At 43.2% G+C, this 24,654-nt stretch overlaps 1 protein-coding gene across 2 annotated transcripts in view; it reads right to left on the bottom strand.

Moving 5' to 3' along the window:
* Window positions 1-8,943: 8,943 nt before the first annotated feature.
* The window catches only part of LOC111832835 (cadherin-4-like), a 362,676-nt gene continuing 346,965 nt past the window's right edge, over window positions 8,944-24,654 (bottom strand). The window contains exons 14-18 of one of the 2 annotated variants that reach the window (XM_072715730.1): window positions 19,917-20,150; window positions 19,474-19,707; window positions 19,161-19,300; window positions 11,058-11,222; window positions 8,944-10,721 (exon numbers count right to left, since the gene is read on the bottom strand). In XM_072715730.1, the coding sequence (XP_072571831.1) occupies window positions 10,515-10,721; window positions 11,058-11,222; window positions 19,161-19,300; window positions 19,474-19,707; window positions 19,917-20,150 (980 nt within the window). In that variant the 3' untranslated portion in view covers window positions 8,944-10,514. The remainder of the gene's footprint in view (window positions 10,722-11,057; window positions 11,223-19,160; window positions 19,301-19,473; window positions 19,708-19,916; window positions 20,151-24,654) is intronic. The other variant, XM_072715731.1, reaches the window with a different exon arrangement.

Consider the following 24,654-nt stretch of genomic DNA (forward strand, 5'->3'; position numbering starts at 1 on the left):
TTTATTTATTTTCCTCCTCAGAACATATGTCTGCTGAGGTGTGGCATGAGTAAATGGTGTCCTGTAGTTGTGTTCTGGGCATACAGCAACTCTGGATGTAATGGGCTGTTTTGCCAGGTCCCTTGAAGTCTGTTATAACGGTATTTTACTGTAAAATAAAAGCGTACGCATATTACGAAGGTGAAACATGAAATGCAATGACTGTAATTGGAGAAAAAAAAAAATCCGTTAAAATAATATGAACAGGAAGATATTTATAGTCACTGTCTACTTTGAAAGTTTACTACTAAAATAGCAGACAACATACGGTTATTTGTGCAGAACATTTCACACAGATGTGATTTAAAGTATTTTACGGAGATCAAATAATATTACACAGTAAAAATGACAGATGAAATCAACCCAGAAGGTTACCCGTTGGTTATGGGGATCGAGCCAGCAACTTTCGCATTATAAGGCAACAGCATAAACCACTGTACTACCATGCCACTCTACTAAGCATTTTTAACATTTACACTTATGCATTTAGTCTGTCTGCAATTCATTGCCAAGCCAACTACCTGGCTGTGTTTATGGCTACAGTATTGCCTTTTTTAACGATTACAACTTTGTATTTTTCATACAGCTCTATCGGCAGCGTTTATTCTGCGGCGGAAAGAAACACTGCTCTCGTTTTACAGGCTTTCCGACTCATTTGGTCGATCTATCGTTCATCCATTTATTTGGGCTTCTTAAATATCGCGGGTGTGCGCACTAAGTGAGACTTTGCAAGTATGCCTTGAATGAACCTTGATTAATTAACACTGAACTGCGTTCGTGGAACGACGTGAGGCTAAGTTTAGAGATGGAGGTAGGTTGAGTCTGACTTTTCGGGAAAGTCTGCCTTTTTTAGCTACTTTCATGGATTACCCCCAGGTCCCTACTGACGGGTCGTGTGTAACCAAAGCAAGACTAACTGATTGTGGATAACATCAATCTAAGTAGACCCGTAACAAGCGGAAGTCCGGTAGTTGATGCTCTCCACACTGTAAAAACTGTTACTTAGATTCAACTCAAAAAAATTAAGGCAACATTTTCCAACTACTTTTTGTAAGTTTAGTGAACTTCTTGTTATTTTGATTTGGTTAAAATCAGTATTATTCATTTTACTGTATGCTAAAAAATTAAGTAGAGTCTGCAATATAAAGCAAAACATTTGAGTTTAACCATCGTGACAAAGAGCAGCATATTGACCAAATCATACTTAGTTAAAATAAGTAACATTTAAAATAAAAATTTAAACTTTTTGATTTTAATTAATTAATTTACTCTATTAATTTAGACAATTTCTTCAATCCACTTGAAATAATTAGTTAGCATTGCCATAACTTTAAATTAATAAGGAAAGAGAGGTATTCGTTTTCAACGTTTATTACTCTATAACAGCTGCCATATACAAATTTTTATGATACGTTGCAGAGAGAAGCGTCAAAAATATAATGTCCTCATCTTTTCAATCATGTAAGGGCAACAACTGTGACTACAAATCTATCAGTTAACGTAACCTTTAACTCAGTGTTCCCCAACCGTCAAAAAGATTTTCGCGGACCGGGGGGTGGTTGCTCTCGTAATGGCGTGCGAGACGTATCCGAGAGAATAATCCGGTCATCTTTCAAAATACAAGGTTTTTCAAAATGAAATACCGGTACCGGTACCGGTCTGCGGCCCGGTGGTTGGGGACCACTGCTTTAACTGACACATGTACGAGGATGAGAGACCATGCTACTAGTGTTTTGCTAGCTATTTTGGAAAGAGGCAGAACATTTAAGACGAGTGATTTGAGACAAAATAATTCACATTCACCGAGGCTAACGTTATTAGACTCCTTAAACAAACAAAACGGCGATGTTTTTTTTAAGTACCCAGACTAAGCAGAAACATAATCTGGCAATATATCTCACATATACCTATCCTACGTTAACGATAGTTGTTTTAAGATTAATGTTCATTTCAAGACCTTTGGTACGACCGCATGGCGCCTGCAAAACTGACAAACTTAACGTTACTGTCTGAAACCTGGCGACGCTTTTACATTTTATAGTGCAATAAATGTGTGCTCATTCAGCTAAAACCTAACTTTATGCGATGTAAATAGTTGCTTACATGTGTTGCACGTTGTATAAAGCCCTCAAAAACTCCAAAGAAATCCGAAACTAGTCCGGTACAGGTGACAATGAGCAACGATGTCGTTGTTCTGCTGCAGCACGTGAGCGGGTCGTGACGTTTTACTTTGGATATAAACACTTAAATAGAGTTTTGTAGAAGCAACTTATTGTGAAGGTCAGTAAAAAACAATTTTTTGATAGGTAATAATAAGTTACAAAAACAATCACACTTTTTACTTATGTAAAACTTAAATGAATTCAAAAAGAAAAGGGAATCAATTTATTGGAAGAAATATACTTTTTAAAATAAATTCCTATAGACAACACCCTTGAAGAGCTTTTTACAGTGCAGTATTAAGAAGTAGACGTGCACAGGATACTTAGTACCGCATGTTTGAAAGCTGTTAGGTATTATGTTTCTTTAATGCCACTCCGGTACTAATTACACAATTACAGACATGGCTAATGCCATATTCCCAAGCAAATTCAACTGTGTTGGGCTATGTTAACATCCTCAAACTAAAATCTGTACGTTCAGGTCATTTGTGCTGCAGTTAAATAAAGTAAAAATGGGAAGATACGTATATTGAACAGACGAACGGAAGAAAGCAGAAGAAACTGCTGTAACCATTATGGGTGCTTATCTCATTTTATCTATTCTCTTTTTCATTTTTTACAGTAGAGAGTAATAGTTCTGCGTATTCGCCTGTTTTCCCCCCCATATATCTGTGCAGCGCCATCTCAAAATCAATATAATTATAACCTGTCACATCCATACTGCTCCCCTCTGTATCTCCAATATATGCTGTTTGATAAACGTTTTTATTTTTTTATGATTTTGTGATTTCTGTCATGCCCCGCTTGTCCAATCCTCTCGAGTGCCACGTCCCCTTGTTACCTCGTGTGGAATCCCCATGTGAACAGCTGTTTCGAGATTTTGTCATTAGTCCTGTGTATTTAAGTCTGCGTTTAATTATGCTATTATTGTATGAATCATTCCTCTTTGTCTAGAGGAAGAATCTCAGCATGTAAACATTTTCAGGGCAATCATTACTGTTACATGACTATTCAATTTATTGCATAAAGTTATATGCAGACTTATTTCAATGCACTGTCACGTCCACCTAGTGACGACAACAACCACAGCTGATCCCACTAAGAGAACTAATAGGACTCCCTATTTATGCCTCGCACCGGCAGCAGGTCGCTACATTCCATCCATCTGGCCCTCCCCGAGTCACTTGTGCCTCTTGCCTGCCCTCCTTCCCATCCACCCTCCCTGTGACCTCCCTTTTGGGTTCCCCTTCTCTGTGTGTCTGCGTCCTTGGACTGACTCCCCGGCTCTTCGACCCTCGGATCTTCTCTTCTCGACTACGGCTTCTGGACATGTCTCGGCTTCTGGTGCTTTCTACGGACGGATTATAGTTAAGACCCTGCAATGGCTTCTGACCCCTGTCTGTCTCATCCCTAATAAACCTGGTAGCTCGGAATCCTCTGTCCTATTTAGCATATACTTACCTTGCAGTGTTTTAATGTGTGTTCTTACAATTGTGCATAAATAAATGTGGGTAAGCTTTTAGTATGTCTGATATCTGAACGGTAGCTTCTTATCACAACCTCTAATTTTATAAGCTGGATAACAAAATAAATGGAATGTTACTCATTCCACCCATCCATCTGCTGACTACGGGTTCAAGTTGTGATGGGTGGGGGGGGGGGTTAGAGCACAAGGCCAGGGTACGCCCTACATGGGGTTCATTGCAGGTCTCACACACACACAGACACACACATGTGTATTCATATCCTTGTGGGGACTGTCCATTCATTTCTATGGGAAAAACCGTAATCCCAACTATGACAAGCTTAACCCCTACCCAGTCTTAACCTTAACCATAAGTAAACAAACAAAATACAAGACTTCTGACATTTTCAGTTCTTAGATAGCAGTCACATTTTTAAATAAATTAAGTTTCCCCATGTGGAGACCAAAAAACGGTCCCCACAATGTTAAAATAACAGGTTTTTATCACATTGGGTGAGATATTTGGTCCAAGCAGTGTAATATATACATAATCCACACACACACACACACACACACACACACACACACACACACAGGGATCCTGGGAAGTCTCAGGATGTCCCACAGGGCAGCTCAATCAACTGAGTCAAACACTTCATGAAAATCAATAAAGGCTGCAAAGAACCTCTGCCGATATTTGCATTTGCACTCAATGAGAGCCCTCAGTGCCAGGATGTGGTCGATGGTAGACTTCTTAGGTGTGAAACCAGACTGCTCCGTTTGCTGACGGGTGAGCAAGGGACCATGGATCATGTTAAGGATGACCCTAGCAAGGACCTTACCCGGCACAGAGAGAGGTGTTATCTCCCTGTAGTTGCTGCAATCCAGGCGATTACCCTTCCCTTTCCAATTAGGGACAACAAGTATCATTTTCCAGTGTGTTGGGATGATGCCCGTCTCCTAAATGGAAGCAAAGATTGCCTGCAATGCCAGGACGGCAGCCTTACCACCAGCCTTGAAAAGTTCACCCTGGATACCACAGATCCCTGCGACCTTCCGTACCCTCAGCTGGTTCACCATCTGTGCAATTTCAGTTTGATTGGGTGGTTTATAGCTAATTAGTGGATCAGCCTCAAGATCTGTGCACCCAAAGATGTCCATTGTCCTAGCTGGAGGATCGACTTTAAACAGCTGCTCAAAGTAGTCAGCCCAGCGGGTCACAACTGCAGTGTCATCCGTCAAGACCGTTCTATCACCTGCCCTGAATGCGACTCTCAGAGGGATAGATGTGTGTAATGCTTCAATTCCACTGTAAGCAGGACATGGGTCATTGGCCCATTCAGAGACATAAGTTAGCCATGTATTTGGACTGCAGGATGAATCCAGTGTGTCCAGAAGAAACAATACAGGGAGAACATGAGAATATGCCAACTCCACATACAACCAGTAGAAGTTACTTATTTTACTTCACAATCACAAGAGAGGTAGCATGAGAACACTGGGTGCAACACTTGTGAAGGCCACAATGGATGGTAAGGAGCAAATAGACTCTATTTCATACTTTCTTATATGCATATTGTTATACACGGATCAGCCATTACAGTACCTGCCTATTATTGTGTAGATCCCCCTCATGCTGCCAAAACAATTCTGACCCTCTGAAGGTATCCTGTGGTATCTGGTACCAAAATGTTAACAGCAAATCCTTTAAATCCTGCAAATTGTGAGGTGCAGCCTCCATGGATCGGACTTGTCTGTTCAGCACATCCTATAGATGCTTGATTTGATTAAGATCTGGGAAACTTGGAGGCCAATTTCTTTCATGTTCCTCAAACCATTCCTGAACAATTTTTGAACTGTTGCAGGACACATTATCCTGCTGAAAGGGGCCACTGTCATCAGGGGCTGCACATCACCTCTGACCCAGGTGCATAGCCATCACAATTTGGCCATGGTCAGAGTTTTCCTGATCATTACACTTGCCCATTTTTTCTGCTTTTAACACATGAATTTAACTTCAAGAACTGACTGTTCTTTTGCCTTGTACAGTATATATGTGCACCCATGACAGGTACCTTTCTAACGAGATAACCAATGTTATTCACTTCACCTGTCAGTAATTTTTTATGTTATGGCTGATTGGTGTATGTAAGTGAAGCTTCATACCATGGCTAGCAAATAAAAATAAAGTCCCCAAGTAAATCTTTCACTTGCACTCAGACTTTACGTTGGCTAATTAGGACAATGTATATAGTCATTGATGTTGAGGTTATAGAACTGGACTTCCAGAAATGGACCCACTATTGTACCCTGAGAGACTTTGCTTAGTAATCATGCTAATAATATTAGAAGAAAAATGTTGATTAAAGACACTAAGCTTCATAAAGTATTATAAATTTCATATTTGAGATGACTGTGTGAACGGCAGTCATTAAATCATTAGGGAATTATCACTGAAGAGTTAGGATGCAGATATAGCAAGTCACTCTTGTTTAATTTTGGTCCTGTGACAGCCCAGCAAACTGAGGCCACATGTTGAATTGGGTATCGTGATGTATGCCCAACATCAAAACAATGAGCTGTCTATGGACAGTATAGCCATGCAAATGAGTCTGGTGAGAAATCGCTGTCATTGGGCTAGTTTCAATAATACAGCAGCAATTAACATACCTGCAACTGCTCTGTATACATTAACTTAATGTAAGTAAACTGTTAAAATATATTGCTAGAAATTGTATTGCAAAATGCAGTATTATTTACTGATTACAGGGCCAAAGGGTCTTACTGAAGTTGGAACCTACAGTAGGACCTTCTGTGTGAAAAATTGGCACAATAACCACTGTGCCAGAGAACCTGCAAGTAGAGGGGCACACCACCACAATTATAACAATACAAATCTGTTATGTTTAGGTGAACTCACATTTGCATGAAGGATTATGAGCCATCATTCTTTCACACTGTCAGTTATGTGCACACAACAATGATAGAGAGATTGAATATTTTCTTCCACCGTTCTGTGTCATGGTTCAAATGCATGTAGTTAAGCTCGCCCTGTGGCTCACATATGTCCTTGTTGGATATAGTGAGGCAGTGGCATCCTGACAAGAATACATCCTCTAGTCTTTGGGTTGGACATGCTATCTTATTCATGTGGGGGACACCAACCCTTTGGGATTTAAATTGACCCCCAGGATGTTGGTACATATATATATATAGTTTACAATGGTAACAGTTGCCACATATAATCATGTGTTTTGTGTCCTATGTATCAGTAAGGTTATGGAGATCATTGAAATTGTATTGATCTGTCCAGGTCATGACAATGTTACAACTTACACAAAACGTTTGAGTATAGGTAAGTGTTCTTAATTGCCGTTCCAAAACTGAACTAGGTATAAATAATTAAACATAGAAGTAAATGGATTTACAACTGTTTCAAGTGGATCCATCACATAAACTTTAAAAACAAAAATAATGTCACAGAGTTTATTATTGTATGTATTATTAATTTGATGGATAATTTAAATACTAACAAATACATTGATATGATAGCATCACACAGTTGCTGCAGATTTGTCGGATGCACCTTCATGATGTGAGTCTCACATTCCATAACATCCCATAGCTGCTGTATTGGATGGAGATCTGCTGACTGTTTAGGCTGTTTGAATACAGTGAACTCAGTGTCATGTTCAAAAAACCAGTCTGAGATGACATGTGCTTTTATTTATGCCAAATTCTTACTATGATCTGAATTTTGTATCAGAAAGCGAGACAAACTGGCAATATTTTTTCTAATCTTTTCAATTCTCCAATTTTGGTGAGCCCGTGCCCGCTGTAACCTCAGTTCCTGTCCTTAGCTGTCAGGAATGGCACCCAGTGTGGTCTTCTGCTGCTGTAGCCCATCTGCTTTATGGTTTGGCATGTTGTGCATTCAGATATGCTCTTCTGCATACATTGGTTGTAATAAGTGGTTATTTGAGTTACTGTTGCATTTTTATCAGCTTGAACCTATCTGGCCATTCTTCACTGAGCTCCGTAATCAACAAGCTATTTTCACCCAAAGAACCACCACTCACTGGATATTTTTTCTTTGTCAGTCCATTCTCTGTAAACCCTAGATATACGTACATGTGAAAATCCTAGATCTCATACCAGCCCATCTGGCACCAACAACGATGTCATGTCCAAAAGTCGCATTAATCATGTTTCATCCCTATTCTGGTGAAGCTTCTGACCTGTATCTGCATGACTTTATACATACTGTAGTGCTGCTGACATATGATTGTTTGATTAGATATTTACTTCAACAAGCAGCTGAACAGGTGTACCTTTTTCATACAACAGAATACTGTTATTTATTTAGCTTAAATTTGTATTTTGATCTTATAAGGAAAATGTGTATCAACATTTCAAGCATCAAACTGTCAATACATTCTAATATCAATAGCAGAAATTGATGTATTTCTAATGTTCAAAATTTTAATCAGATACTAATGGGAAGGCAAAATGTGTTGCATCTAGTTACAGTAGCTGCATATCTATGAAAGTGAAAATTTGACTTATATTTACAGTACCGTATAAAGTTCTGAGTTAAAAAAAGTGCTGTATGCTCGTTAGTTTTAACAGATGTAACATACAATGTCTTTAAAAAAAGATTTTGAAATGTTCCATTGGGTAAATTAGGTACACTGGCATATTACTGCAGGTTTTGAATCATATCTATCATTACGACACATAATTATGAAATTTATATCCATATATGCATATTTACCTGTCTTATGACCATTGTTGACTAACTGTAGTTCTGTAATATACTGTACAGACCCTGGGATTGACATTTTGTTGACATCTGAGGTGATACACAATTAGGTCTAAACAGGAAAGCATGTACAAATAAATGCTTATTTTTTCTAATAAGCATCTGTTAAAACTGAGAAGTCCACTGCACCACCCTAGGCATAACTAGCAAGCATTATACACGGAATCTGAACGTTTAGATATTTGTGGCACCCATAAAATATTTTAAGAGTTGAATATCTCTTGCTGTGCACTGAAAGCATGCAATCATGTATAATTCAAGTCAAATAATCTGACCCTAGTCTATAACAGTGTAAGTGACCTTTGTGTATGAAATTCCAGTGAAACTTACCCCTGCCTATTACCCGTGATGATACAGTCTAATGGGAAAGACTGTTTTGATGATAGAGAATGGGATGAATTAGAGCTATAAAGTGCATTTTTTGTCAAATCATCTTGTTTATTTTCTAAAGCACATATGCAGTATTTAGATGAATGACAAGAAATGAAAAAAACATAGCACTTGTCACCTTTTTCAGCAGCAGAGATTTTAGAAATCATTCTTGGTGCTTTCTAAGATAAATCACTTATCTCAAGTGTGTAGAATGCAAGTAATCATTGAAAACACATTATACAGTGACAAAGAACAAGAAAAGGGATCTGTGTACTTGCATCAAAACAGAACTGTACAACACATGAAAACCTTTCAAAATTAAAATTAAGTACTGTAGTGAGTCTGGAAAAAAGAAGAGGTTTTGAACCACAAGGGCCCTAAGATGTGATTCTGCCCTGAGGCAAAACTAGAACACAAAAGCAGTAACTGTATTCCCTTAACACTTTTAAAAATAGTACTTTTACACATTTTTTTCCACTTCAAGTCGTTTTTTTTTTACAGCTTAAATATTTGTTTCACATAACATTTCCCAGTCTGATCAAATACAAACAAGTGCTATACTTTGTTGGGAAACAAATAAAATCATGCAATTTTTCATGTCATTAACTAAAATCATTAATACTGTCCTCTTTCTCAATGACTTGTTTCACATTTGTCTTAGCACTGTTCTAATATCATGCCCAGGTGAGCTTTTAGAGTGCAAAGCAACACAAATTATAAAAGAAATATGGGCATCAGACCTTAAATGGCCCCAGCCTCATGAAACTGAACGAGCAACATTCCTCATCTGTACAAATCCCAAAGTGATTTTATATATTTTTAATTATATTGGAAAGATATTATTGGACGTTTTATGTTGTTTAAAAATTTTGGGGAAATAAACTGTTTTTAATTTAAATAGAACTTCTCTGCTAGACAGAAGCTCCTTATCGGATCATGGTCATGCTTCTGGTTTTTAATCAGCACAGGTATAAATATATTTATCAGTCTCCAACAAGAAATATCTGGTTTACTCGAACCAATTTCTTCTGAAATAAATAACCACTGCTATTTTTTACTGATCTTTATGGGGCCAGTTTTCCACATAATAAATTTTAGTTGTTGGTGAATTAACCACAGGTTGACTAACTGAAGGCATTTAGAGATTTCAGGAAGGGGGGTGTGGAGAGTAGGTCAGAATGCAGAATGAAACGCATGCCGCGCGAAAGCATCCGAGCGGCCAGCAGTCCTGAGATAGTGGGACTCCAATGAAACACACCACAAAAGGCACTTCATAACAACCGTGCTTCTGTTTTACAAGGAACTCAAGTTAGAAAAGAAAGCCTTTTCACACTCTTTCAATGCAAAAAAAATGTAGTACTATGCATCACTCTCCTTCTGCAGTTGTCCTGTAAACGGGCCCCTCAGGACACTGGACAGCCCATGACAAAGACTAGAAAATAATATCAGAAGCAAGAAAACACCAAACACTAATACTAAAATGGAGGGAAAAAGAAACAGAAGAGTTTTTGAGTAAAGTCCACAGGAGACTGATTTGCAGGCCTCAACACACCTGTTACAATCCAGGCCATTGTTGAATTTGAGAGTGTTGCATTGATTGGGCTTGGGGAGGGTATTCCATGTGAGCATTAGGGGGAAGTCTAAGTTTTAGGCCCTAGTCGTCACCCCCACTGCCATACATGTCAGCCAGCTTCTTGAAGCGTGGCCCCCAGTCCTTGAGATAATCATAGTTTTGGTCGCCAGTGCTGGAGGAGCCCATAGAGCTGATGGATCCTGCCATGGAACCACTTCCTTCGTAGTCGAACACCAGCAGGGAGTCATAGGGTGGTGCTGTTGGGTCAATGTCTGCCGCTCGCAAGCCCTGTGATGGTGAGGTGGTACAACAGCACAGAGATGAGAGTGGTTCATGACACGGTGTGATTAATATTTTGGGTTTGAGTCAGGAAAAGAAAGGACAGGGGCTATTATTATTAGCTACTACATCCTGTGTTAAAGAAAGTAAGACATATTTTAGAGAATTAAGGGAGAAAGTCAATGTATTGCATTTCAGTTTATTCTGCTGTGCCAAACAATGTGAAAGATGGATACCTGTGTGTGTGAATGTGTATGTTTAAGAAAGGGAGTCTTTTAATGTTATGTGGCTGGACTTTCATGGCTGTATCTGCAGGGGAGAGACAATGTAGTTGTAGTGATCTACCTCGTGGATGAAGTCCCCGATGTCCCCAGGATGGGGCAAAGCGGGTCGGACGGGGAACTGGGCCTCAGCCATCACAGGTCTCTCATCGACCCTTCTTATTCCAGGAGGTTTTTTAATGATATGGTCCAGGGAGCCAGGCTGCTGCAGCTGGCTGAGATCATAGTCCTACAGAGAGTTCACATCTCAGTATTAACAGCTTATTATGAATATTAACATCATATATTAATACATCAATGATTTTCTCCTATGGTTTTGAAGTAGTTCATTCTCCGAGTCATGCAGTTCAAAATATTATTCCTTCATCCATTCCAATTCAATAGCCACATACCCAGGTTGTACTCTCAATTATTGTGATATTTTAAATAAAATGCATTGTTATATACTGTCCAGGACAGGTGGTTTATTCTATCAATGTATTCTAGTAAAGCTTTGATAGAAAATTGATAAATAGTCATGTAATGTATATCTGTGGCCAAAAGTTTTGAGAATGACACGAATATTAATTTTCACAGTCTGTTGCTTCAGTTTTTATGACGGCAATTTGCATATACTCCAGAATGTTATGAAGAGTGATCAGATGAATTGCAATTAATTGCAAAGTCCCTCTTTGCCATGAAAATGTACTTAATCCCAAATAAACTCATTTTAACTGCATTTCAGCCCTGCCACAAAATGACCTGCTGACAGCATTTCAGTGATTCTCTCGGTAACACAGGTGAGAGTGTTGATGAGGACAGTGCTGGAGATCACTCTGTCATACTGATTGAGTTAGAATAGCAGACTGGATTGTCCAGAGAAGAAAAGGTGAGTGCTACCATCAGTCCTATGTCATGCCAACAGTGAAGCATCCTGAGACCATTCATGTGTGGGGTCACTTCTCAGCCAAGGAAGCGGACTCACTCACAATTTTGCGTAAGAACACAGCCATGAATAAGGAATGGTATCAAAACATCCTCCAAAAGCAACTTCTCAAAACCATCCAAAAACAGTTTAGTGATGAACAATGCCTTTTCCAGCATGATGGGGCACTCTGCCATAAGGCAAAAGTGATAACTAAGTACAGTAGCTCGGGGAACAAAACATCGACATTTTGAGTCCATGGTAAGGAAACTCTCTAGACCTTAATCCCATTGAGAACCTGTGGTCAAACCTCAAGAGGCGGGTGGACAAACAAAAACTCATGAACTTCAAGCATTGATTATGCAAGGATGGGCTGCTATCAGTCAGGATTTGGCCCAGAAGTTGATTGACAGCATGCCAGGGCAAATTGTAGAGTTCTTGAAAAAGAAGGGCCAACACTGCAAATATTGACTCTTTGCATAAACTTAATGCAATTCTCAATAAAAGTCTTTGACACTTATGAAATGCTTGCAATTGGGGGTAGCATGTGGCTCAGTGGGCTAAGTCTGTGTACCTGCAATTAGAAGGTTGCCGGTTCAAACCCAACTTCAACACATTTGCAGCTCCTTGAGCAAGGCCCTTAACCCCCACTCCAAATCAGTGGACACAAAGTATAACAAAACAAAACGGCAACCACTCCCTACGCACCAGATACATACACAAACACACATACAAGCCAAAGTGTAAAGTCCGAGGGGCGCACGAAGTCATAAACCAAAAACCGGGCGAAAGATCGAAAACCAGAAAGCAAACAAAACCAGGGCAGAAGTACAGAGAAGGGGTAAAGCGAGAAATCATAATCCGAGAAACCAAAACCGTCATACACAATAATCAATCAAATAGTAAACCAAAACACAATCCAAAATATGAGCAGAGCTCTCAAAGGGTCTTGCTGTCCGGCTTTTCACTTCCGCCGGACGGAAGTGACGGCCGGCTTGCGGGGAAACTTGGGCGGGGTCCAGACGGGGAGGCGGAGCAAACAACAGTGGGGCGTAACACCACTATGAGTGGCTGCCCTTCACAGATGACTTACTCTACAAAATAAGGCATAAAGACAATTTCCCCACTGGGATCAATAAAGTATCAATTATTAATAATTATATTTCAGTATACCATAGAAATAGCTGACAAAAAGATCTACAAACACCAAAGCAGCAAACTTTGTGAAAACCAATACTTGTGTCATTCTCAAAATTTTTGGCCATGACTGCATTCCTGATTTTCTAATTAGCTAATTAAAATGTTGGAACATACAGATATACACAGATGAGCCAAAACATTATAACATCATAACCATCACCACAAATAATGCTGACTATCTTGTAAAAATGGTGTGACTCAAGGTGTTTTATATTAGATTAGATAACATTCAATACTTGAAATTGACACATTAAATGCAATAGAAATAGGCAGGGATAAAGATCTGAGTAACCGTGACAAGGGCCAGATCATTAATGGCAGATGACAGGGTCAAAACATCTCAAACACATGTTGGGTTTGCTCCAGATAATGTGAGCGGAGCGTGAGCGAGGAGCGGAGCGGTCGGAATTTAGTCAGAGCGCGGAGCGTTTTTTTAATTAAGGCTGGAGCGGTCGCTCTGTCTCGCTCCAATTTTGCTCCGATACCGCTCACACTACGATTCTGAGGCGTGCCCAAATCATTTTTAAGCCTATTTTTGTGTGGAATGCCATTGCCAAACGTGTCCGTTGTTGCCTATATAGGTTGCTTAAAAATAAATATTTTCTGAGTGGCAATGTTGCCGTTGCTCATATTTCTTTATGATATAAGGCTTCGGTTTAAGGTGATATTTCTTAGGCATGCAGATTATTTGTCCCTCTTTTAAATTGGAGCGAGCGTGGAGCGATTTCACTGGAGCGGGAGGAAATTTTAGTGGAGCGAGGAGCGGTGTTCAGCAGAGCAGCTTAGTGCAAATTAGAGCGGAGGAGCGGGCGGAGCCAACAGCCTCGTGAGCGAGGAGTGGAAATTCTCACCGCTCCACTCCGCTCACATGCTCTGGTTTGCTCTCACCCAGTAAGGGGCTGCAAGCATCTCATTGGCCCATGCTGACCCCTGTCCACCATCTAAACCACCTACAATGAGCACACGAGCATTGAAAGTGGACTATGGAGTAATGCAAGAAGGCTGCTTGGTCTGATACATCCCATTTTCTGTTGCATCATGTGGACAGCTGGATAGGTGTCAAGCATCTTTGGGAAGCATTGGACTGAAAAGTCCACAGCTAGACAGCCCAATACACAGCAGGCCTCTACGCACTGTGTGTCGTGACTCATTCATTACTCCTGTGGTAATCATTAAAATTATCTGCAATTTCTGCCACAGTAGCCCTTCTTGTTAAAATGTTAAAATGAATCAGACTACTGAAAATCAATGGTAACCCTTCCTTTTACAGTTTTTACAACTATACAGTACTTAGCTGAGTTAAAGGATAATAGTGGAGATTTTTCTTAGTATTTCAGTTGTAGTTTCTCTGTATTTACCTACTTATTACCTGTGGTAATTAATCAACAAGAATTTACTATATATTTACCTGCAATTAGAACACTGTAAAAAGAAAGTTTACCAATCATCTGGGTTATGCTTATTTCTACACCTAGTTCAGTTCATGACAATGAACTTATCCAACAAATTAAAAGAAAAATTAACTACAGTGGAAGCTGCTTATAATGATCATGGTTAATGTGATCATCCGCTTATATGGATCAAAAAGCTTGGGACAGAATCATTCCTATACAAATAATTTGTTTATACTAATCAAGTAGTTCACTTACACTTAATTTATTTTAATACATGACAACATAGAAAAACTAAACTACAGTAATTTATTTTAACTTTACTTGACTGGTTAGCTACCTGCTGCATGCACAAAAAACATGACAAGAAAAAGAAAGTCAGTTTCTCTCAATGACATGTAGACTCTTCAAAGCTTATGATGAACTGCAAAAAACAAGCCAATGAGAACCAGAATAAGCTACATTTTACATACAGTACTGTATTATAGCACATTTCATAGCAAATTATACAGTTCAATAATTTAATTGTACAGTACTGTAATCTGAAAATCGCTGTACTGTATTTTGAAAGAGTCAGTAAAATTCAGTCGTTCCATTACCTTACATCCATGTAATAAATATACAAATACAGTGGTACCTCGGTTCTCGAACTTAATCCGTTCCGGACTCCGGATTGAATCCTAAAAAGTTCGAGTTCTGATCGAATTTTTCCCATAACAAATAATGGAAAACCAATTAATTGGTTCCCGGCCCCCCAAAATTACACCTAAATATGTTTTTTTTTTAAGCATTTAAACACAAAATGAACAGGATTAAACAAGAAGAGCATTTTTTCTTAAGAACTTCCAAAATGATAAAGATCTTATCCCAACATTACTCCTGTCCTGCCCCGATCGTCCGCTCCTTCCGTGTGCCACGCCCCCTCATTAACCTCGTGTGGGATCCCCATGTGATCAGCTGTTTCTGGTTGTTGTCATTAGTCCTCTGTATTAAGTCCGCGTTTCAGTTTGTTTCCCCAGTCTGGTCATTGGGTGCGTTCGACTTGCTTACAGCCCTGGCTTAAAGCAACGCATTCTGATCCTGACGCAATGCATTACCGTTAGATGCATTGCGACCTCTCACCCGGCTGCACAAACTGGAACCGCCTCCATGACGACACACCTTTGCCCTTATTGGCTGAAGAGTTTAAGTTACACGCATGACGTTTGTATTCCAGGCAGTTCTGATGCGTAATATGCTATTTCTCCCGAATATCACGTAAAGCAGTGAGAACTGGTTTTCAGTTAATTTACCTGGTAAAATAAAGTTTAAATAAATGACATAAATGCTCTAATAGTACACGTAAGTTAGTGGTTTATCTATTGTTAGTTACTGTAATGTTGCGCTGCTTTATTTGATTAATCGTCCAGTCTGTGAAGAAGGCATTCAAGTAAGAATTGCATTGTAGTATGACTCATTTCCTGGGGCGTACAATTTATATTAGGTCAGAGTTCAGGGTTCGACTTCCGATATTCAGATCGAGTTCTAGGTCAAACTGGTTTGTTCGACTTTCAAGAAATTCGAGTTGTAGTGAGTTCGAGAACCGAGGTACCACTGTATCAATTAGATGGAAATCTGCCTGAAATATAAAGAAAAACATTGGTTATAATGATCATCCGCATATAGTGGTCAATTTCACCCAGACATACGTGATCACTATAAGTGGTTTCCACTGTATTTGTTTTTATTAATTTCATTGCTCCTTAATTTTGTGGCGTTTTCCCCCATTATTGTTGCTCCACATGGCTTGCAGAGTCCTTCATTTGCATTAGAGTTTAGATTCTCTGCCCGAGCCCGAGCCCAGACCCGACCCGACCCGACCCGTGGGCCGGGTCGGGCCGATATTTCCTGCCACTATCTTCGGGCCGGGCCGGGCCGGGCCGGGCTGGGCGGGGCCATGATCAAGCATTTGTGTGTGTTTTTTTTTTTTTAAATCATTACTTAATTAGCCTAATTGGGTGGAGAGCTATGCCATAATTATAAATGTAGCTTCCTCCCATAAGACACGAGCACAAGAGTCCTTTGCATTTAACTGAGCCGACGGTTTATTCGAAAGACAGTGGCTTCGTTATTATCATCATCATGGCAGACATGAGAACTAAATACAGATACGGAAACACAAAATCAAGCACATTTACTTACAATATTAGCTAACAAACATTGAAATTCAAATGAAATATAAACATAAATAACAATAAAGACAGCTTAGAGAATTCATATACAGTTAACACGAACCTCAGTAAGCATTTACATTTACATGGCTAAATACAACAAACTTAACTAAAACTTAATTAACACATACCTCGTTGGCTGCTTACGGAAGGATTTAACCTTTTTCTTAACCCTTTACTTAAAGTTCGATGCCGAGCACACAAACTGGTTCCAGCAGCAAGCGAACTGGATAAGTGAAAACGTGCTTTTCTTCTAAACGTGTCTCAAAAATCCATTCTGAATAAACAAACAATGCAGTTTACATGCTTCGTCCTTGTTGCATTTTTCATTAAGATAAATCTAAACTAATTTCTGTAGTTCAAACAACTTAGAATTGTAGTTGAGAACGTCTGTTACAACGGCTCACGTATTAAAAAATAGTCGGGTTTAAATCGGGCTCGGGCTCATAATTACAGTTAATGTGTCGGACCGGGTCGGGCTCGGACACAAGGTGCACGGGCTCGGGTAGGGTCGGGTTTAATTTTTTGGGCCCGATCTAAGCTCTAATTTGCATCAATTGTGAACTTTATCCAAAAGTCAACTGTGACACACACTAGGCTTGGGAAGTATCTAATTTTTCATACTGTCATACAATCCAGAGATTTCACAGCAGTATATTTTCAAAAGCAGTAGAAATACAATCAACAATAAATAAAGATACTGCTTCTGACTGGACTGGTTTCAAATTCATCTCATCCTGACAATGTTTTGTCATTGTTATTGGCATCATAAATTAACTCTTATTTTATTATTGTTTTATTCTTGTCAAATAAAAATCTTCACTAATAATTTTAGTTTTTGTTAACAAAAGCAACACTGCTCTTGGTTTGTACCACATGGGATAGCCTTTATTCACATCTCACAGCAATGAGTCTTGACTACCCAGCACCCTGTCGGCGAATTGTGGTTTTTCCCTCCTCAGACTACTCTCAGTAGGTACTCACTACGGTTGACCCTGAGCACACCACAAGTCATTCCATTTTGGATATGCTCTGTCCATTCAACCCTGCCCATTTCTTCTGCATGCTGAATGTTAGTTTACCGTCTGATATAACCCAGACCATTATATGTTATTTTCATATAACCCAAATATTATTTGTTTCACATTGGGGTGGTCATAATGTTTTGGCTCACTTGTTTATAACATGGAGAGAGACTTTGTGGGCCAATTCTCTTAGTCTTCTGGCTCTCCATGCTGGTGTGAGAGCAAAATTGGGGGTCACAGAGAAGGGGCAGCGACCTTGCAGCATCTAGATAGCTGGGGGTTAAGGGCTCAAGTCCGTTTGCATTTTTAGTTTTTTCATTGCTGTCACAAAATTTTTATAAAATAGAGTTTTCCCATATGGGGACCAGGAAAATGGTTCCCATAAGGTAAAAAAAAGGGTATTCGTCACGTTGTGGGGACATTTGGTCTCCACAAGGTAAGGTATACCTGGACCACACACACACACACACACACACACACACACAAAATATTGTGCAAAATTTATATTGTGCTTTTTATTTGGGTAGTAAGTACATATTTGCTCAGAAGACAGTGTACAATTGGAAGAATAGCAGCATAATAAAAAATAAGAATTTCTTCTGTTCTCCAGAAAGGCACTGGGGTGACTGGAGGAGACTGTTTGAAATTGATAAGCTGACAGAAATAATGAACAGACAAAATATTATGGAGCTCATTTAAATAATTTTCTTTGATTACCTAAGACTTATGTTACATAATAAAGAATAAATACTTCATTGATCCCTGAAGGGAAATTCTCTTTATGCCTCCCCCAACTCTGCAGGTGAGAGCAAGCTGGTTGTGAAGGGCAGCCACCTGTTGTGGCACCCAGGGAGCTGGGGGGTTAAGGGCTTTGCTCAAGGACCTACAGACATGTGGAGGGTGGGTATGAACCAGTGACCTTCAGATCACAGGCACAGAGACTTAGTCCACTGAGCCTCACACTGCCCCTTAAATAGTAGGCATACTACAGGAGGTAGTGCTGTGTGTGGCATTTGCCTCAAACATGGGGGGTTTAATCCCATCTCCACTCTGTATATGTTCTCTCTGTGTCATGTGGGTTTTCCTACTACAACTGCAAGAAGTACAGTTATGCTGCTGGGCCATCATGTGTGAATGGGGGCCACTGTGCTGCCTGTGATGGGGCTCAATCCACCCTGAACCAGTTTATATGTCTGGAAGGTGGATGAGTGTAATATAGTGCAGATGTAATAAAATCCACACTTTGTCCATAGTGACATACATTTCTATGGAGAATTCATGAAAAAACAATATAATAGCATATTCAACCATGAACAAATGAGCTCTTAACCATTAGTGCCGACAGAAAAACCATATGCGTTAATGAGTGTATTTACATGAGCGTATATGTCATCTGCTTGTGGTAAGCAGTGGACTGCTAGCCTGCGCTTGCCTTACCTGATCTTCCTCTCCGCCTCCCTCCTCATCATATTTCAGAATGTTATCCCGCACATCGTCTTCGGGGTCGATCAGCAGCTGCTTGGTCTGTCGCTCCTTCTCCCGGCGCTTGATCCATCCCACAAACAACAGCACCAGGACTGGGAAGATTCCAGAAATGCGTTTGTCGGCATGTGTTATGGGCATGCAGATGGCATACACTAGTCAGTTCTGGGGATAGCCCAGTTCACAGCAATGTGAGCAGTGCAGGACTGTACATGTGAAGACACACAAGAATGTGTGCGTGTCTCTGAGTGTTTAGGCTGACACCCACTGAGCAGCATGATGATGCAGATGAGGATGGCGATAATGGCTCCGGTCCCCAGGCCGGTGGATGCCACGGCCCCTGCGTTGGTGCAGTCGCCGTGCTCGTCACATGGGCACACCTTCACCTTGATGATGGACCTGCTGGAGAGCGGTGGGTTCCCCGAGTCGGACACCACCACAGGCACATCATATACGCCCGCATCCAGATACTGAATGCGGAGCCTCAGCTGGGCGTAGTAACCTGTGGGCCGCACATGGAGCCTGGTCATGTGACCTAAAAGAGTCAGTCTGTCTGCAATATGGGTAACTGTGAGCAGCCAGCACAAAAGAATATGGAAATAATCTGAGTTAAACATACGTTGTTGTTAATACAGTATGTTTGCTTGTTATGGAAATGGGAAGACCCTGAGCTGAAGAAATGCACACGATCCCGGAGGGCTCGTGCCTCACCGTTCAGCCGGGACACGGTCCAGTTGTGGCGAACACTGGGCGGATGGGCGGGCAGTTCAAAAACAAAGGGGCCCATGTTGGGCTCAGTGTCAACGTCAGACGCCGTGATATTGATGGTGGCGGCGTGGAGCCTCTCGCAGATCTGCACCTCTTGGGGCACCAGCGTAGGTGGGTTGTCATTCACATCGATCAGGTAGATCTGCAGGGTGCCTGTGCCGGTGGCAGAGGGGGATCCTGGGGTGTGATTGGAGAGAGAAACAATGAGGAATAGGAAAGGGCACCGGGGCACATGACTCTCATGACATACCCATTCAATTACACAACCGTGTATTCATACAGACAGTCCCCAGGTTAAGAATGTCTGAGTTACAGAAAACATGTACTTACAAACGGACTACCATAAAGTATTTACTAATAAAACATTGTTGGTTTGTAATCATCACATTACTTAGTCACTAGTGAAAACATTTTGTCAGTCTAGGTACAGTACAGCTGTGGCCCAAAGCAGAGAATGACACAAATATTAATTTTCACAAAGTATGCTGCCTCAGTTATGATGAAAATTTGCATATACTCCAGAATTTTATGAAGAGTGATCAGATGAATTGCAATTCATTGCAAAGTCCCTTTTTGTCATGACAATGAACTTACTCCCAAATAAACCCATTTTCACTGTATTTCAGCCCTGCCACAAAAAGATCTGCTGACAGGGATTTCAGGGATTTCAGGGATTCTCTCATTAACACAGTGTTGACAAGGACAATGCTGGAGGTCACTCTGTCATGTTGATGGAGTTAGAATAGCAGACTGATACTTCATTGTTCTTCCTCTGTTAACCATAGTTACCTGCTGTCATGCCCCGATCGTCCGCTCCTCTCGTGTGCCACGCCCCCTCGTTAACCTCATGTGGATTCCCAGTGTTTTATGGCTGTTTCTGATTGTTGTCATTAGTTCATTGTATTTAGTCCGCGTTTCCGTTGTTTCCCCAGTCCGGTCATTGTAATGTTACGTGTGTCTTGCAGTGTGTCGTCCCAGAAATAAAGCCCTTTTGTTAATATTCACGGCATCTGTCACCTGCTTCCCCGTGGATCGTGACAGAATGACCGGACTCTACGAGAAGACACCCCAGATCGGTGAGGCTGAATTCCTTGGCCTCACCTACGAGGTTTTGTATTGGCTTGCCCAGCCCAAAGTCTGAGAGGTCTTAGAGGAGATGTCCCTGCCCGGAGACACGCACCTTGTGGGGGAGGTGCGCGACAACATGCGGCAGCTTCGGGAAGGAGCCGTCGAGTCCATGTTAAGACGGGTTGCCATGGACAGCGGACTGCCAGACTGCTTCCAGCACGAAGCGCCCCCGACTCCGCTTCCCCCAGCACGGAGGAAGATGCGGAGAGGCAGAAGACAGGAGGATGCGCCTGAGGTCTGTTTGGGGGCCGTCTATATTTCTGACGCCTGCCCTGCTGAACATTGGAAGAATCCTCGCCCAATTCTAGACCCAGCGGTGTTCGCGGGTGACGTCACCGCCGCTTTGCCTAGGCGGACGCCCGAAGCCCGTCTGCCCGCCGCTTCTCTTCCTGAGCCAGTCGCTTCTCCCTTAAAGGGGCCAGGTCCATTAAGGACGCTATCCCGTGGGTTCCGCGATTTTGGAAGTGGGCAGCGCCCCCCGTGTTTCCTGAGGCTGCAGCGTCCCCCCGTGGTTCCTGAGGCTGCAGCGCCCCCCGTGGTTCCTGAGCCACGGCCATGCCTGGAGACGGCTAGGAGGTTCTTCACCCTCCAGGGTCCATACTGGCGGGTGGTGGGTGAACCCGCCATAAGGGGCTCCCTGGAACATCTCTCAGGCGGCTCCACCTCAACAGCTGGAGAGGGCGGAGGAGACCTTGAGGGAGCTTCTCCGGTTGCGGTCAGAGCTGGCCCCTCCAGAGGAGGACACGGCCCCTGCTGTACCACTGCCCTCTGAGGTTCCCGAGGCCCCTGTGCTCCCCTTTCAGCCCTCAGAGGTACCTGTAGCGCCCCCTGCTGGTGCTGAGTCTGTGGTTCCTGCGGCGCCCCCTGTTGACCCGCCGGCCGAGGCCATTTCTGCACCTCCTGAGTGCCCCGCAGCGCCCCCAGAGGCGCCTGTGTCATCTCCTGCTCCTGCGGCGCCCCCTGCTGGCCACACGCCCGAGGTGCCTGCTAAGGTGCCCCCTGCTGGCCGCACGCCCGAGGTGCCTGCTGAGGAGCCCCCTGCTGGCCACATGCCCGAGGTGCCTGCTGAGGCACCCCCTGCTGGCCGCATGCCCGAGGTGCCTGCTGATGCCGCCGCTCTGCCCGCGGCCCTGCCTGATGCCGCCGCTCTGCCCGGCTCGCCCGTCCTGCCTGTCCAGCCCGGCTCGCCCGTCCTGCCTGTCCAGCCCAGCTTGCCTGTTCAGGCCGCCACGCCCACGGCTCCGGCTGCACCACCTGTCGCCACACCCGCAGCCTCACAGGCTACCTCGCCTGAGGCTACCTCGCCTGAGGCCCTGACTCCTCCCCCGCACTAAACCCTGTGCAGGCTCCTGAGCTCCCCGCGGCTCCCAATGCTCCTGTCCCCGAGGAGGTCCCTGACTGCTGCTCTGACGCTCCTCCCTCCATAGTGGAGTCGGAGGGGGAGCTTGAGTGGGACCCCTCAGGGATTGCCTTGGCTTCCCCTGTGACTGCCCCCGTGACTTCCCCCGTGACTCCTCTACCGTCACCCCAGTGTGACAGACACCTGCGCCGGGGCCGGGTCCCGCCCGCCCTGCCCCCTGGCTCGCCCTGCCCCCTGGCTCGCCCTCGCACGCCTTGTCTGGGGCTCCGGGGTCGCCTGCTGCGCCTCCGGCTCGGGGTCGGCGGTTGCCTTCGGGTCCCCCCCCGGTGCCTCAGTGCCAGTCCTCGGCGTCGCCTCCGGCTCCATGTCGGTCGCCTCCGGGCCCCCCTGCTTCGGCAGGGCGTCGGACGGCGCCGTCGCCTGCCGCGGCTTCCCCCTCCTGCCTGCCTTCACTGGTGTTCCCTCCTGCTCCCTCCGTGTCCCCTCCGTCTCTCCCTCGTCCCGTTCCCTCGGCCCCTGTATGGTTCCCTCCTGCTACCTTCTCCCTCTAGCCAGCGGCCCCTCTGGCCGCCGCCCGTCTGGGCTCCTTCGGGCTCCCTTTTGCCCCCCGTCCATTCCTGTCTGGTCTCCCCTGTCTGCTCCTCCTCCCTTCGTCCCGCCTGTGTCTGCTCCTCGTCCCTCTGTTCCTCCCCCGTTCGCTCCTTTTGTTTCTTCGTTCTTTGTGCCCTCTGTCTCTCCCTTTCTTGTGTGTCTCTCTGCCTTTCCCGTTTTGTGTCAGGTTTTGTCTTGGCTTTTGCCCTTGTGTATGTTCTGTGTGTGTTCTGTTCCCGGTCCCTCGTTGATGTTTTGCTTTTGTCTCTTCAGGTCCCGTGTCCCTGGTCTCGTCGCGTCCGTCGCCTCCCCTGGGGTGCACCCGGTGTGCGCCTCTTTGGGGGGGGGTTCTGTCATGCCCCGATCGTCCACTCCTCTCGTGTGCCACGCCCCCTCGTTAACCTCATGTGGATTCCCAGTGTTTTACGGCTGTTTCTTATTGTTGTCATTAGTTCATTGTATTTAGTCCGCGTTTCCGCTTGTTTCCCCAGTCCGGTCATTGTAATGTTACGTGTGTCTTGCAGTGTGTCGTCCCGGAAATAAAGCCCTTTTGTTTATATTCATGGCATCTGTCGCCTACTTCCCCGTGGATCGTGACACCTGCAAGGAAACGCGTGTGGTCATCATTGCTTTGCACAAAAAGGGCTTCACAGGCAAGGAAATTGCTGCTAGTAAGATTGCACCTAAATCAACTATTTATCGGATCATCAAGTACTTTAAGGAGAGAGCTTCAGTTGTTGTGAAGAAGGCTTCAGGGCACCCAAGAAAGTCCAGCAAGCGCCAGGACCATCTCCTAAGGTTGATTCAGCTGCAGGATCAGGGCACCACCAGTGCAGAACTTGCTCAGGAATGGCAGCAGGCAGGTGTGAGTGCATTTGCACACATACTGAGGGGAAGACTTTTGTAGGATGGCCTGATGTCAAGAAGGGCAGCAATGAAGTTACTTCTCTAAGAAAAACATCAGGGATAGACTGATATTCTGCAAAAGGTACAGGGATTGGACGGGTGAGGATTGGGGTACAGTCATTTTCTCTGATGAATCCCCTTTCCGATTGTTTGAGGCATCCAGAAAGAAATAAAATAAATTTGGTGAGCGCTACCATCAGTCCTATGTCACTGCATTTCAGCCCTGCCACAAAAGGACCTGCTGACAGCATTTCAGTGATTCTTTCGGTAACACAGGTGTGAGTGTTGATGAGGACAGGGCTGGAGATCACCCTGTCATACTGATTGAGTTACAATAGCAGACTGGATTGTCCAGAGAAGAAAAGGTGAGTGCTACCATCAGTCCTATGTCATGCCAACAGTGAAGCATCCTGAGACCATTCATGTGTGGGGTCACTTCTAAGCCAAGGAAGCGGACTCACTCACAATTTTGCATAAGAACACAGCCATGAATAAGGAATGGTATCAAAACATCCTCCAAAAGCAACTTCTCAAAACCATCCAAGAACAGTTTAGTGATGAACAATGCCTTTTCCAGCATGATGGGGCACTCTGCCATACGGCAAAAGTGATAACTAAGTAGCTCGGGGAACAAAACATCGACATTTTGAGTCCATGGTAAGGAAACTCTCTAGACCTTAATCCCATTGAGAACCT

This window comes from Paramormyrops kingsleyae, chromosome 8, assembly GCF_048594095.1.
Source record: "Paramormyrops kingsleyae isolate MSU_618 chromosome 8, PKINGS_0.4, whole genome shotgun sequence".
NCBI lineage: Eukaryota > Metazoa > Chordata > Actinopteri > Osteoglossiformes > Mormyridae > Paramormyrops > Paramormyrops kingsleyae.